The sequence below is a fragment of the Oryza brachyantha genome, chromosome 3, assembly GCF_000231095.2.
Source record: "Oryza brachyantha chromosome 3, ObraRS2, whole genome shotgun sequence".
NCBI classification, from domain to species: domain Eukaryota; kingdom Viridiplantae; phylum Streptophyta; class Magnoliopsida; order Poales; family Poaceae; genus Oryza; species Oryza brachyantha.
The window spans coordinates 23,025,966-23,041,048 of NC_023165.2; the positions used below are offsets into that span (position 1 = coordinate 23,025,966).

The 15,083-nt window shown below is 41.8% G+C and overlaps 2 protein-coding genes across 5 annotated transcripts; both read right to left on the bottom strand.

Moving 5' to 3' along the window:
• Nucleotides 1-1,145: 1,145 nt before the first annotated feature.
• Nucleotides 1,146-6,972, bottom strand: LOC102704226 (LRR receptor kinase SERK2-like). Its single transcript, XM_006650398.3, has 12 exons — nucleotides 6,686-6,972; nucleotides 5,678-5,881; nucleotides 5,422-5,554; nucleotides 5,000-5,071; nucleotides 4,624-4,767; nucleotides 4,472-4,543; nucleotides 4,317-4,382; nucleotides 4,162-4,232; nucleotides 3,902-4,042; nucleotides 3,099-3,440; nucleotides 2,054-2,448; nucleotides 1,146-1,854 (listed from the first exon to the last, which is right to left on the bottom strand). The coding sequence occupies exons 2-12, from the start codon at nucleotides 5,739-5,741 to the stop codon at nucleotides 1,540-1,542; spliced, it is 1,815 nt and encodes a 604-aa protein (XP_006650461.1). The 5' UTR covers nucleotides 5,742-5,881; nucleotides 6,686-6,972; the 3' UTR covers nucleotides 1,146-1,539.
• Nucleotides 6,973-9,029: 2,057 nt separating this feature from the next.
• LOC102704500 (protein OPAQUE10-like) lies at nucleotides 9,030-15,083 on the bottom strand. Of its 4 annotated transcripts, none has more exons than XM_015835333.2 (9): nucleotides 14,736-14,822; nucleotides 13,927-14,092; nucleotides 12,012-12,103; nucleotides 11,504-11,654; nucleotides 10,963-11,094; nucleotides 10,697-10,846; nucleotides 9,881-10,579; nucleotides 9,596-9,765; nucleotides 9,030-9,501 (listed from the first exon to the last, which is right to left on the bottom strand). In XM_015835333.2, exons 4-9 carry the CDS (start codon nucleotides 11,612-11,614, stop codon nucleotides 9,366-9,368), a joined length of 1,398 nt encoding a protein of 465 aa, XP_015690819.1. In that variant the 5' UTR covers nucleotides 11,615-11,654; nucleotides 12,012-12,103; nucleotides 13,927-14,092; nucleotides 14,736-14,822; the 3' UTR covers nucleotides 9,030-9,365. The 4 variants fall into 4 exon arrangements, with proteins under 4 accessions (XP_015690819.1, XP_015690818.1, XP_006650462.1 ...); XM_015835332.2 differs by having other exon boundaries at nucleotides 13,009-14,092; XM_006650399.3 differs by lacking the exon at nucleotides 13,927-14,092 and having other exon boundaries at nucleotides 14,736-15,083.

Below are 15,083 nucleotides of genomic sequence, written 5' to 3' on the forward strand. Positions count from 1 at the left end.
CACCACGGTGGCACGGGGCACGCCCTGGTAGATTCACAGCTTCGCTTCCTGGCCTTTTCGGACAAATTTAACTTTTTATCATTTTTACGAGTGATTAAAGCAGATTTATCGTTATGTGCCTATTAAATCTATGACATATATAGATCCAATCATAAATCTATATCTATTTTATATTATTATAAAAAGCGGTAACGATTCTGCCTATAGATTTCGTCCGTCATTGACGTATGCATACGTTAGGTTGACGTATATGTCCGGTATTTGTCCAGATCATATTTGTTACATCGTCGTCTGTGTCCGATCAGCAACGGCAACGACAAGGGAGTATTAGACCCAACGAGGCCCACATCAGGTCAGGCCCATTGGCAGACCGGTCAGACGGAGGAGAGCGTATTGTATATTAATCGGAAAACATCGGCAACCAGTCAGAGGAGAGCGAACACGAATAGTTACATCTCGTGTCGTCCAGTCCAGGTGTGATATCACTTACGACTGCGTGCCAGCTTCGAATTGATTACATTGATTTTGTTTCGACTCCGCTGTACATCTGTCTCTGTTGCGAGTGTAGGTTATGGGAACGTTCATCATGGAGTGGGAGAAAGGTGCAGAAATCTGCGAAAGGCTCACAGAGCTGACTGCTTACTTGGGCTTTGATGGCTGGCTGGTAATCACTTTCATGATATATATCTTGAGTTTGGTTTTTGTGTTCTAATTGATACTTCTCGAGGAAAAGCGCGATTTGAAAACTAGGATTTGTTTGACGATATTTTCTTAATCACGATATTTTCTTAATCGCCTATCTTGTTCTTGGATATTTGTCCGTCTGCCATTGATATGAAATCATCTTTCGGATAAATATCGAGGTTAAACTTGACATACGATTCATCGATAACCTGAAAGAGTTTATCAATCATCTAACCAAGATTATGCATGCGACTGTTCGTGGATCATTAGTCATATGGTAGGGCTGACAACTTGATATTTCGTTTGGTGAGTTTAACAAAATTGTCATGGTGTCTCTCTGTTGATGATACATCGTTAACTATAGAAAAGATAATTAGTTATAAATACAATAATCTATGTCAGATTTAGGATTTAAATTTGATTGACAAATTTTTCTACCATAAGAAACCCAACCAGTTGGCCTATATCTTATTTTGTTTCTATTATTGATGTTTGCATATGTCTGCATATCAGGACTATGTTTCCCTTGATACTTGTGTATATTCAAAGTATTTTTTACCCGTAGCATCGCACGGGCTATTTTCTAATCTATTATAAATATTCGTAAGAGTAAAAAAAAATTAAACGCCAGTCTTTTCGCGTGATGCCATGACGATGGGTGGTAGAAACTGTGGCTCGGCACTTCGCGAAGCAGATGCGTCTCTATCAGCTGACTGTCACCCAAGCACACGACTGACGAGGGTTGTTTTTAATGACTTACAAACTGACCTATAGTAAGAGCAAAGCATACATGTATATCTATCAACATTGGCAGGTGCATGCACGGCGATGGCCGGCCTGCATCGGAAGCCGGCGTCATCTGCCGGCGGAGAGCTCGACGGCCTCCTGGTTGAAGATGGAGTCCTCGCCCCAGTCGAACCGCTGCTGCATCCGCTCGTAGTCCTGCCGCCGCGTCACCTCGACCTGCTGCCACTCCTCCCACCGCTCGGCGAGGCCCTCCCCTTCCAGCATCCGCACCACCTCCGACATGGATGGCCGGTCCTCCGGCGACGCCTGGGTGCAGAGCAGCGCGATCTGTATCATCATCTCCACCTCCTGCCCGTCGTAGTTGCTGCTCAGGTTGCGGTCCACGATGGCGCCCAGCTGCCCTTCTCTCTGCAGCTTCTTCACCTGCAGCACATTTGCAGCAAGCACGGTCATGACACTGATGGTTCAAGCAGGGCAAGCTTCAGAAAGAGTATGATGTTCAAGGAGAGCTACAATTATGTCCAAGACATGGATATCATATCAGGCTATGTGCACCGCATGATGCAGAGGCTTGGGTAATTTTTTCCATTATCCAAAAAAGAGCTTCGGAGTGGAGACTCACATGATCAAGCAATAGCACATCGTCTTCTTCCTCCAGGCGTGAAAAGTCAATGGCGCGCTGTCCAGTGACTAGCTCAAGAAGCATTATGCCATAGCCAAAAACATCAGTTCTCTCAGATGACTTCCCAGTCGACAAATATTCAGGTGCAATGTGACCCATAGTTCCACGGACTTGAGTAGTCACAGACGTCTTCTGTACATCTACCAATTTTGCCAGGCCAAAATCACCAACAACTGGCTCAAAATCTTCATCAAGCAAGACATTCGCAGCCTTGACATCTCTATGTATGATCTTGGGGTTGCAGTGCTCGTGTAGGTACTCCAGCCCACGGGCTGTACCTATTGCCACACGTTTCCTTGCAGACCAATCCAATATTGGTTCGCCCGGTTTAAATTCTGCATCGTTCAAAACAATGAGGTACATGTGAGACAAGAACATACTGAGAGAATCCCAGAATGGAAGAAAAGTAGCAAAACAATGGCAAAGGCTTTCCACTCATTTGATTCCTATATGAATATAGTGCAATCTGCACTAATACAGGGATGAGCACGGGGCCAACCCGAGGGTCATTCTTGACCCATTATAGTTCAATTAAACGAACTAAAATTCATTTTTAATTTCCAAAAAGAGAGTTATTTGTTTGGTTGAATTAAAGTGGGCCAAGAATTGCCTGTGGGGCAAGCCTCACCCATAACTAACAAGTAGGCAAAGATTAAGACACAAGAAACTGGTACATCAACAAAGTTACATAGGATCTATTTCGGCTACCTAGTTGATCTCCACTAATACCACTTAATTACAAACATGTTTTCCATTGTAGAATTTAAACATATTACACTGATCGAGGAAAGTGGGCGTATGAGATCCTGGAATCAATAAGGCACATGCATGATATCACATAACAAGCATAAATTAAAAGCTCTAAAAGTATCAGTTGAATAATCCATAGGCACAATAGTGAAGTATCTGAGAACCTTAATACAGTAGAAGCAGCATAAAATTGGAAGGATGAAACAAATTATTGATCAGTTAAGATAGCATATACCTCGTAAACGGTAGGCCACACTAAGATTCTGCATGAAAGGATATACAAGTAGGCGTTCTGTTTGTGTTGTACAGAAGCCAATCAATCTTAAAAGATTCCGGTGAACTGCCACACTAATCAGCTCTACTTCCCGCAAGAATGCAGCCTCCCCACCAGGGCTTTCATAATCTGTTAACCGTTTTACAGCAATCTTAGTGCCATCCGGAAGTGATCCTTTATATACTTTCCCAAAACCCCCCTGTCCAAGGACATTTTTCTCACTGAAACTATCGGTTGCAAGTTGTAGTTCTCGCCAGGCAAATCTTTTCAACTGACCAAATGCGATTCTTCGATCGTCCTCACCTGGGGACATAATTTACAGATTAGTTAGCTAAATTTACTCTTAACTAAATGCAAATGTAGACTATGCATGTTCCAAATTTGTAAGATTGAAATGGCGCCTTAGAAACAACTTTTCATATCTGTTATCAGAAAATTATTAATGGTGCTAAACACTTGACGCTTGCATATTTCACGCTAGTTTATTTTCCTTACTTTGACAGAATTATTTCTTAAACATGGAGCATTTAGCAAACTGCTAGTCAAAGTAGCTGTTTTGACATACATAATCTGAAAAACATAGTTTGAAACGAACCAACATGTGTAAGTTGTGTCTGCTTGGACTGCTTTTGTTTCTGGGGTTGCATTATAAAATTTTGGTACATGATTAACATCTTTGTTTCAATAAGATAATAAACAAGAGTACGGGAAAAAGTCCGGTTTAATGAATCAATAGAAAGAAAACCATGAAGCAAAAATACTACCTGATACATCGACAAAAACTTCTCTTAGATGACTTTTCCTCCTTCCATTAAAGATAATAAACACAGCCCCTATTATGAGTACCACTATAGCTCCTACAACTGCTCCAATGACAATGCCAATCTTCGAGCCATGGGATGAACCTATTAAAGAAAACAAATTAGCATATTGTACCAAAATTTCTGATAGGCGTCCAATGGATACTGTATTTTGTTTCACTCGATGTATGTGCAATACTGAGCAGGGAAAAAAGGCTTGCTACCTTGAAAAGAAACACTTGATGCACATGCATGTAGAAAGTTTGTTCCACAAGTCAAGTTATTCCCAGAAAAACTGTGAAGAAAATTAACATTTGTTAGAACTCAGAAATCAAATTTAACAAAAATGAGTGTATATGTTACAATGGTCCAACAGTACTTGTAACGTGCAACTTGAAATAGCGGACCAGGTATTGAACCAGAGAGTTTATTGTAGGCTAGCCTACTGCAATCATAAGAAAAAATATGTTAGTCAAATAATTCATGCATCAACTATTGTCAAAATAAATCACCAGTTGTGATATGAGTCCTTGCATGTCTGTCAAGGTTGAGATTCTTGCTACAGTATCAGGAATAGTTCCGTTGAGATTGTTTTGACTTAGTATCCTGGGTAAGCAGAAAAGAAAAGTGGGGAGGTTAAATCACTGTACATTCATAAAACAAAGGAGTAAAGTTCAAATACATACATAATTTGGAGCTTTGAAAGCTGGCCAAGAGAAGCCGGTATTGGTCCAACCAACAAATTGTCTTCCAAATCTAAGCTTGTCAAACTAGATAGGTTGCCAATCTGCTCAGGTATGCCACCAGTAATCTTGTTACCAGGCAAGGATCTGCAATAGCATGCATGATGCATTATACTGGTCAGCAAAAACTGGAGTACCACATTAAATAGTAACATAACCATCTCTTTGAGTAGAAAGCACTGAAATAGCTAACAGTCAGTACTTCTGACATAACTATGGATACAGAACTTCCTGTAGAATCACATGATACAGTAACTATTTCATCACAACTACCACCAAATATATGAAAAATTCCAACAATCCAGACAAGTACACTTACAAAACATTCAAAAACTCAAGTTCTCCAATTCGTGGTGATAGAACTCCAGTGAATCCCATAGATGCCAATGTTCTGCAGGAGGGCATCAGTCATCAGGTTAAACCAACTTGGAACAAATAAAAAACATAGATACGGAGGAACATGCATAATGGGGCCAACATAACCATCAAGATGGTGGTTTGCCAGAAATAACAGATGATAAAAAACGGCATGCAGTATGATCTTTGCCATTGTCATAGTTCAGTGCTTAATCATTGCATCAAATAAGTGCAGACAAACGTGGTAGTGAATACAAAAATCACAATCATGTGGTAATGAATGTGGAACATAAATCAACAACTCTTATGCCTGATAAGTATAAGAGACAACTCAAAATGGAGAAAAAAATAAAAGTGAAGCAACACATCAACTAACATACTTACACTTGTACAACATTGTAGTTGTTATCGCAAATAACAGAATTCCAAGTGCATGGGTTAACTTGATTTTGGTTCCAGTCAGAAAGCTGGTTGCCAGTAGCATTCAGCTTAAGCTTCATATCATACAGCGCATCACCTAAGGAAATATAAGAAATTTCTTTATTACCCACCGAAAGTGTTTGCTAAGTAAGCCATGATTGTGAAAGCGCTCCAAACAAGATGAATAACTACATTATAAATGATTGGAATATAAATAAACCTTGACGGTCAGATGCTGAAAATGGGAGCAGAGATGCTATAATTAGGACGCTGAGCAGATCCATGTCTTTCAGTTATTATCGTAGCATCAAAATAGTTCCTCGGGGAAACTTGCTCGGCCAGAAAAAATACACGAACTGGTCATAATAGTATAATCCCCGAGTCCAAGTCTAACAGTCAACAAACAAACAGTCCAGTATGGCACCTATAGGATAATAAAAAAATATATATCATCAATATACTAGAAATCATCATAGGAAAACTTATACTCCAGTACTAGAATGATTATTTCCAAACTCCAAAGAGAAAATCCAACCGCATGAAATAAGCAAAACTCAAATTCCCGAATTATGCTCCAAAGCAACAAACACTGACGATATCAAAAATCTCTAAACGACATATATCCATTGAATCTTCTCATTTCTAGTATGTCAGAACCACTAATTCTCTGGCATAAAAAAAATGAATCTTGGCAAGACTCGTAGTGATATTCTAAAAGCCAATTCATGAAGTAACTACAGACTGACAGAATCAGTCGAAAACGGTCCTAGAAGCAGCACGACTGTGATCTACTTACTCACTGGCCCGCTCTCGTTTGGATGCGGTACGTAATTGAGCGAACACCTTTAACAAGAGAGCGAATGGGCTTTTTGGGAAGCTTTAGATTCTAAAAAACCGTTGTTTGGTAGCCAGCTTATGAGAATCTGGAAAAGCTTCTAAACCCAGCTTCTCTATATTCTGGATTCTTAGTTTATTTTCCAGAATCTGTTACTATAGATTCTCAGAAGCGGAGAACCGTTTGAAGCAGCTTCAAACTAGAAAAAGCTGCAGCCGGGAGAAACCCCTCCAAATAGGCCCAATATCATGAGTTCATGACGCCACAGACCCAAGATTCGGCCCCAAATCTGATCCTTGTGTTGCTTGTTAGCTCCAGCCCTTCCAATTCACACACACAGAGAGACAGAGACAGAGACAGACTGTCGAGAGAGAGAGAGAGAGAGGCACGAACCGGTGGCTTCCCTCGCCGGCGTCTGACCCCTCACGGCAACACTCCTCCTCAGTCTCTCTCTCTCACCGGTCACCCCGGCGCCGCCGCGGCCGCGCGGGGTGGGGTAAAAGGCGTGGGTGGGTGGGCGAGACGAGAGAGAGAGTGGGGCTGGACCGGCGTGGGCAGTTGACCCGAGGAGCGGCAGCCAGCATGAATTTGACCGGTGTGCTGCTGGGCTGCCGGGGCGGAGGCGTGCGGCCATTTTTTTAGGGCGTTGGGGGAGGGGGCGCAACTTGGTTGGTTCGGTGGATCCCCCCGTCCTCCACCCTTTTTTCACCACCCCCCCCCCCCCCCCCCCCCCCCTCCATCTCATCTTCTTCCGCTCTGGATAAGACGGAATTCGGCGCCCCGGATCGCATCCGATCGTCGGGATAGGCGGTAGCGATGCCGCCTTTATTTTATACGCGCCCCCGCTGCGCTCGCTGCTGCTGTCCCGTACCGGACCAGACGGCCGGGCCTCGCAGATTCCACCAACGAAAAGGAACGAGCATTTTTTTTTTTCGCTGCGTCTGCGTGTGCGGGCTGTGCTTTTTGGTTTTGTTGGTGTTCGTCGGGGTCAATGGGGCATGCGCGGGTGCGGGCGTGGGGGCCCCTGGAGGTGGAGGAGGGAGGGGGTAGACGGTGGCGTGGCGCTTTCGCCACGGTCGGTCGTCGCCGGGTGCGCCGGCCCCCGTCCAATCATCCGCGTGAGTCTCACTGGTCTACGCGCGCGCTGGTGGCGACGTGGTGCGGTGGTGGGGGTTCTTCTTCTTCTCCTTCCCCGATGAGGTATGCAGTATGCTACAGTTTTGCTCCGGATGGAAGGCAGGAGTAGGGGTGGCAACCGGGTGGGTTGAACAACAACGGCCCTGAACCTGGCTTCGATCCCCGAAGTTCATCCCTGGACACGGCCCCGAAAACGAAATTGGGGCGAAATGCTCCCTTGTCCCTGGCCCCGACGGAGCTCGGACCCAAACGGGCCCTGACGTACCTGAGAAACCGTTCACACTTCTCAGAGAGAGGGAGGAGAGACTCACGTTCGTTACCAGAGGCCGGAGCATGCCGCATCGTGCCACCGCTAGATCGTCGCGTCGCTGAGGCCGCCGCAACGCGCCACCCAGCCCCATCCCGGTGCACCGCTGCCGGGCCGTCACGCTGCCCCCCCCCCGGCCCCCGCTCCACATCGCCCTCGCACCGCCCAGCCCCGCCGCTCCGCCACGCCGCCGCCTGTCGCCGTTGTCTCCACTTGGTGAGATGGGAAAGTTGAGAGGGAGACTACAATTAAGTTTGATATGAGAGTGATGAGCTTTTTATCTGTTGTGCCTTTGAGTGTTATATTTTAAAGTCTAAATGACATCTTGGATCCTTGCAAGGAGAAACCCTCCTCCGAACCCGCCCCTGACCTAGGGCCCGACCCTAAATCCCCGTGGGTGAAAATTGCCTCGCCCCCGCCCCTATAGGGACGGGACCCCGGCCCTGCAGGGGAAATTGCCATTCCTAGGTAGGAGTACCGAGTACGGACCAGGAGTCTCATGGGCACCGATGGCCGGCCTCCCGACGGTGCGGGGGAACCCGTGGCTTCACACGTGAAACATGTAGTGTTTAGATTTAGACCACCAGATTTTGAGTCAGGTAGAGTTCACCGTCACACGGTTTTTGATTAATTTTGGTTGTCAACAATTTTAACCGGTGCCTTTATATTTTCGTTTTTGTTTATATTTATAAGACAAAATTTAAATTTTCAACGGTAAATGTGACACTCTTATCTTTTTCACTTCTGTTTTTTCTTATAATTATAAGTTAAAATTTGAATTCTCAACCGTAGATTTAGATATTTTATTTGAGGTTTTTTATTGTAATTTATTTTTCATCCATTGCTTTTAGATTGTTACGAAGAAGTATATAAAAGTTTTATTTATAAATTATTTTTTATTTGCAAATATATATTTGGTTTTTCCACTAAAAAACAGAAAACTAACATCCCTAAGTTCTAATCAAATTTATTGGTTGATATTTGAACTTGCTAAAAATCACCTAAAATTCGAAGTGAAAATTGATTTCAAGTCACATAAAAAAATCCGAAAACTGGTTACGCCCTTTTATCAGTTCTCCAAACCTCTCACCCTAGTCTTTTTTTTATGTTTATAAGCTTATATGTCAAAATTTAAATTTCAACTTTAATTTTGGAGTTGATTTTAGGTTTTCTTTGCCTAAGTTTATTTTACATTACAGCCTTGACTTTTAGTGATAATCACTAAGAATACTAATGTAAATGTTTTATTCATAAATTATTTTTCGCTTTCATTAGAAAGCCCAATGATGGATGGTTGTTGGTAATAGTAATTTTCCAACTATTGATCATTCTGTACATGGAGAGAAATTGAGGAATCTTGCATATCCTGATATCCAGATTATTGTAAGCTTTAAATTAGTATAGTGCTATAGGAATGTAAATATTAACAGTTGCTATACTGGGGTCGCTTCTTAAAGTCCCCCCATTCGTACAAACTATATAACTAAAAAAAAGGTGTTTTCTATCACATGAATTTTACTTTTTTGGCGGGGTCCGCATGAATTTTACTTTCACAGGATATATGCATATTGCATCATAAACTTCCAAAGCACGCTTAGGTGGCACGGTGTCATGTCCATCTATTATTGATTAAACCTTTAGCCATTCCCCAGGATACACGGTGCCAGCCTTTGTTTTCTCTACGTTATTTGCCCTTGAGTTGCCCTGAACTGATTTTTCAGAGACTGGAGGTATAACACCTGTAAGGCTTCTGTCCTTGCTCCTCCTGCAGCAAAGTTTGGATTAGTTTCAGAAGATATAACAATATTCAGTGCAAGAAAATGGGACATGACGATAATTTGATAGTGTAATACCAATACCTGAGATGAACTATGAAGAACACCGCGCCAACAAGCGTAATTCCTCCAGCAACAGACTTCAGCACCCCTTTCCCTGATTTGGGAACATCATTCTCATTCCTTTGTGCAGAGTTGTCATTTTCAGCTATATATTCTGATTCCACCTGTTTATCTTCCTTTTGGGAAATGTCCTGGATACCAAAGAAATGTTAAAATGTGATCGTAGGACATGACTACATGAGACAAAATTTTGACTATGCTAAAAGTAACATCTACAGGTTTGGCATTTCAGGACTCAGTAGGTACCGTTTCATTCCCATAGCTGAATTCAGGCTCCAGTCCTCGACATGCACCGTCATCTTCAGATACTGCTGGCAACTTGACACCTGTATTATCTCTTGGGGTCGAATGTAAGTATGGTTCATCGCAATTGGAACATACAGACTCCCCATCACAGGCAAGAAGATCGCATTGTTGATCAAAGGTGACCTTTTGGAGGGCATCAATTTCTTTTTCTGGATGATTAGCGGATCTTTTGCCATTCCCTTGAACAGGCTCGGCATGTTCACCATGAATCCTTTTAGCAACTGTGAAATTATCCTTGCTGCTGTCAACTTCCAAACGACTGCTTATGGAATCTGACTCTTCTGAGCTTAATGAACACCTAATTGTTCTTGTTCTTGAACACTGGTCAGTTGGAGATTCAATACAGCAATATGATTCATTCTTGCGAATTGAAGGAGTTGAACCCACAGAATCAGAGTCCACATTGTCGAAGTCGATTGATCCAACTGATTCAGACAATAACTTCTCTTCATGCATATCATGCCCGCTATCGCTATAGCCTTCCCTTTCTTCTTTAGGTACGTTTCCTGATTTCAAAAGTGCCGAAATATTGTATTCACTAACCGAGTCCTCAGGTTCTAATGCAGAGAGTTTACTTTCTGCTTCATCAGAATCATAATGTGTGTCACATTGTTGATCATTTTGTTCACCAAAAACCCTCTGGAAATTGAATCAAAATGAATAAGATTACTTTTTCACAAAAACAAGATTCACAAAAAGTACAGGATCAATTAGCAAGAGCATGCCAAAGACAATTAACCCTTTCAAAGAGCTTGCCTGTTGATGTAACGCTTTAGAGTTGGCACGCGGACTGTAACCACTAGAACCAGATGAACTACATTGTGGTTGCTCCAGACTTCTACGGATGCCTCCAACAATATAATTGGGCATGGCTATTGTATGAGTAACGACATCAAAATCAGGCACCTGTCACCAGGGATCAGAAACACACCAATTAAAGATGTTTCAAGATGTGTACTGTTCAATGATTAGTCTATTGGAATTATTTTCAAAAAATGGTTTCATAAGAATATAGTGCTTACACTCAAGCGCATCATCCGAGCCTTCTTAGATAGCAAGCGTATGCACATACAAACCTTCCGAACATTTCTTTTCTCGACCACATCAGAAGGGGTAAACAAATCAATTCCAGCTAACCCAAGAATTTGACATATCTGGAAAGGTATAATATTATGATACATTGAGCCACCTTTCAGTAGGGAAAACACATATCAAGAAAGTAAAAGATATCAGAATACTATCATGATTCAGAAGCAAGACAGCCATGCAGATTCAGCATGTATTCTACCACATAATAAATGATCTCGATTCAATTTATAGCAAGTAAAACTTTGTTACAGAGATTTGGAGAATCTATACCAGTTTCTCGGCTAGAATAAAAGTGTTTGGCGGCATTAAAAAAACACTTTAAATGAAAATAAAAAAAAGTATTCTGCATGATGGCCTAAAAATGTTGTTCTTGTGAATTTCAGTCCACTGTTATCCATATTAATGCACTAGAAGTTGAATCAAGATAGTAACTAAAGTAAACTGCTAAGAAGATAACAATCCAATGGTCAATACCTTCAAAAACGAGTCAACTTTTGGATAGGGCATGTATTTCCCATTGCTCTTACCAGACGATGTTCTCTCATAAATATACACCTTGGATTGCTTCATTTGTTCTTTGTTCATTCTCAGCAGCCTTTTCCATACTACTTTGGAAACTTGAAACCTGTCAGCATGCATAAAATAGATAGCCTCAAATGAGATTCAGAGCCCCCCGCCAAAAAAAAAAAAGAGATTCAGAGCCTTGAAAGGCAACACAGGCAGAGATCTGTCCTTTTTTTAACCAAAAAATGATGGTAATTTATCTTATTTCTGCTCTAACTAAGAATTAACTTTAGTTGTTTCAAGATAGAACATGTCTAGAATAAACAGTTTGTACAAAAATAATATAGAACTGAATTAATTGCTGCACAACAATATTGTGTTAACCTGAGTTTTACGGATATGAGGATTGCATGCTAGGCAGTTCCATAAAATACAAATAAAAAAGCATTGCATCTATAGTGAAGAACCTAAATCTTACAGTAGTTCTCCGTCAGCAAGAAGGTCTGCAACTATAGCGTCTTCATCAAACCTAAGATGGAGAACTTCACCAAGCCAGATTTTTGTTTGCGTCTAAAAGAACAAAATTGAATTGATAAATCAAATAACAAGGATGAAAAAAGGTAGGGTAAAGATGAATTATAATCTTTCAGATATAATATTGTAAAAATCAGTAGCAGGTAATTGGCCTTCCTAAACGTCTGATTATGCATCTGCATTGGTAACTATGCAGTAATGCTGCGCTAATCATATCCTTTATACAGATCAGTAGACCCAATATCTGTAAGACTGTTTACAATAGATGGATCATAAACAAAAAGAAAAGTAGTATATATGTATCTATACTCCTTTCAAAACGAGTAGTAGGGGTGGTGGGTGGTGAATCTGCCAACTCCTTATCTTTTTGGAAAGAAAACAAAGATAGCATGGGACTAGAGGGCCCACATGTCAATCACCCCACCAATTATCTACTTTTAGTGGAAAGAAAAAGGATTGGAGTCTACATGTTAGTAACAAATATATGTAATAGTTAAAAGATAATACAAGCAGAAAATTATGGTAATAACATGTTAATGATAATTATATTTAAATAAAATCCCTTTGCAATGCACGGACAATATGCTAGTCTTAAATAACAATATTAGATTATCTTCATAAATCGCAATAACCGATTCCTAAAAAAAATAATATAGAAGCACAGAGTTGAAAGTTACTCTGTATAAATTATGAACAGTTGAAGTTGTGTTCAAGACGCATATTGTACCAGAACACATTTGTACAGTTTAGATTTGAATGTTAGATCCAATGCAATACAACTTGGTATATATTTGCATATAATAAATGCAGGTACATTCGGTTCAATTTTGATGTTTAAGTTTAACAAATCTTAAAATGTTAATGGAATTTATAATCCCTCACAGAATTTTATATGAGAAATGCCTAGAATAAATCTAAAAGTTTGTAGTATAAATGTACACCTGACGTCCCAAAGTATTGCAGTAGCTACAGTAGTCCATAGTAACATGCCTTCATGTCCTTGATTATCTTTGTGTAATTTCTTCGCAAGACAAATATTGAAGAACAGTAATTTAATCTTTGTGCAAATTGTGTTGAACACACAAGGCTTAAGTTAACAACATTATGTAAAACGATTCCAGCATTGGCCATTTTTAATATTTAATGGAATGAGTAACAGCTACTAAGATTTTTTTGGGGGGAATATGCAAAAGACTTGTGTATCATTGCATTAAGAGAAAGAAAAAAAGTTCAAAGTTACACTGCCGTCCTGCAAGCAGCCGGCAGCTACTAAGGGAGATACATCAAGGCTATTCTCATGATACATATTGCGGTTCAGAGGTACTACTGAACACTATACCACCAGCCACCGGTAATCAACAGCTGCTAAGAGTGGTAAGTTGGTAACATAATAAATCTATCAAAAGATACTTCAACGTCACATACCAGCTAATTGCCAATCCCACTCAGCTATAGCTTTTATAGTACTATTTTCACCTCTGTGGCTCTGAAAAAACTTAGGAGGCCGTGAAACTCAAGCACAAAATAGCCTATACCCTCCAAAATACCAGGCAAATTTAGGGCAGCACAAATTAAAAGCTTGTAGTATCCCCTTTGGCCAAGTAATAGTTGAAAGAATCCTGAACAACCATGACAGTATGACACCAAACTAAATTCTCTCTTGTCAGTAGGTAAGTACTCTTGTTTTCCCCCTTGGATAAATTCAAGTTTCTCATACTTATTTTTAAATACGCAAGAGGCTCGTGTATCCTTGTAAAATGGGGGGAGGCCGGGAGGGGGGGATCTATCTAAACAGAATCTAACTACTAGTTTCGCAACCAAAAGGAAAGCGAAATGCAATACAGAACTGCTGCACCGACACAGGCACAGCTGCTTCCTCAGTAATTTCTTCGAAAGATACCACCATGCTCTTCTTGTCTTGTTGAAAGCTCTGTTATCCATGCAAACATGAGCGGCAATGGTGCCGCTGCACAAATCCTCTTGTCATCGTTCTGAGCTTCTCATAAGGCCACCTCCAAGGGCTATCTATAAAGTATATTATACATATTTTAATACCAGAGATAAAATATATCTCTTAATCAAGACTCAAGAGATGGTCTTCTACATATTTTTATATATTTTAATGTCAAGTGAGAATGAATAGTAGGATCATTTATACTATGTGTTACTTGTTAAGAGTCAGACTATTAAAAAAGTTATCATTATAAATCTCATTCAAAAAGATAGTATGTTATCTTTATTGAAGGGTCCAATAGAACAATAAAATGCCTGAATACTGGATTTTGAATGAGCAAGGAGAAGGAGAGGAGAGCAATGATACAGCAGCTATTATAACTTCATAAATCAACCCAGATAGTCTATTCGGACAATTGGGCTCCGTAAAATCAGAGTAACCAATCCTAAACATCTCGAGTATGCACCATGCCGATGTAAAACACAAAAACAGATAGCATCAGCGCATTGAAGGCAGCTCGAGTCACTCGAGCATCTGCCGCGAGAGGACAGAACGCGGCGCCGACGAACTCCGGCCGTCGCAAACAGAGCCACCGGCGCGGCGACCCTGGCCGAGCAGCCTTACTGCTCCATTAACACGGCCCCCGATGACCGGACCAAGGCACACAAGACGTATGCAGTTTCAGCACACGGCGCATTTCGCCGGGAGACCGACCTGAAGGAAGGCGTCGTCGAGCTCGCGGAAGCTGGACGCGGGCGACGCCTGGTCCACGCGCACCACCCCGCCGCCCTGCTGCTTCTGCGCCGTCCTCATCCCGTTCCTCCCTGCCCTCCTCGCCCGCCGCCCGCCCGCCGATCACGAGGCGGCCCGGCGCCCGAGGTGGCTCATCCCAGAAGCCTCGGTTGGCTGGCTCGTCTGCTCTGCCTCCGCCCCCTCACGCTTCAGCGGCTAGCTACTCTCTTGCTTCTCGGTGGCGGTGTGCGTGCGTGCGTGGGTGGGTGTGGTCTTGGAACTTTGGAGGCGACGCGGCGGCCGCGTGTCGCGTCCTGCGCCGGAATAAGC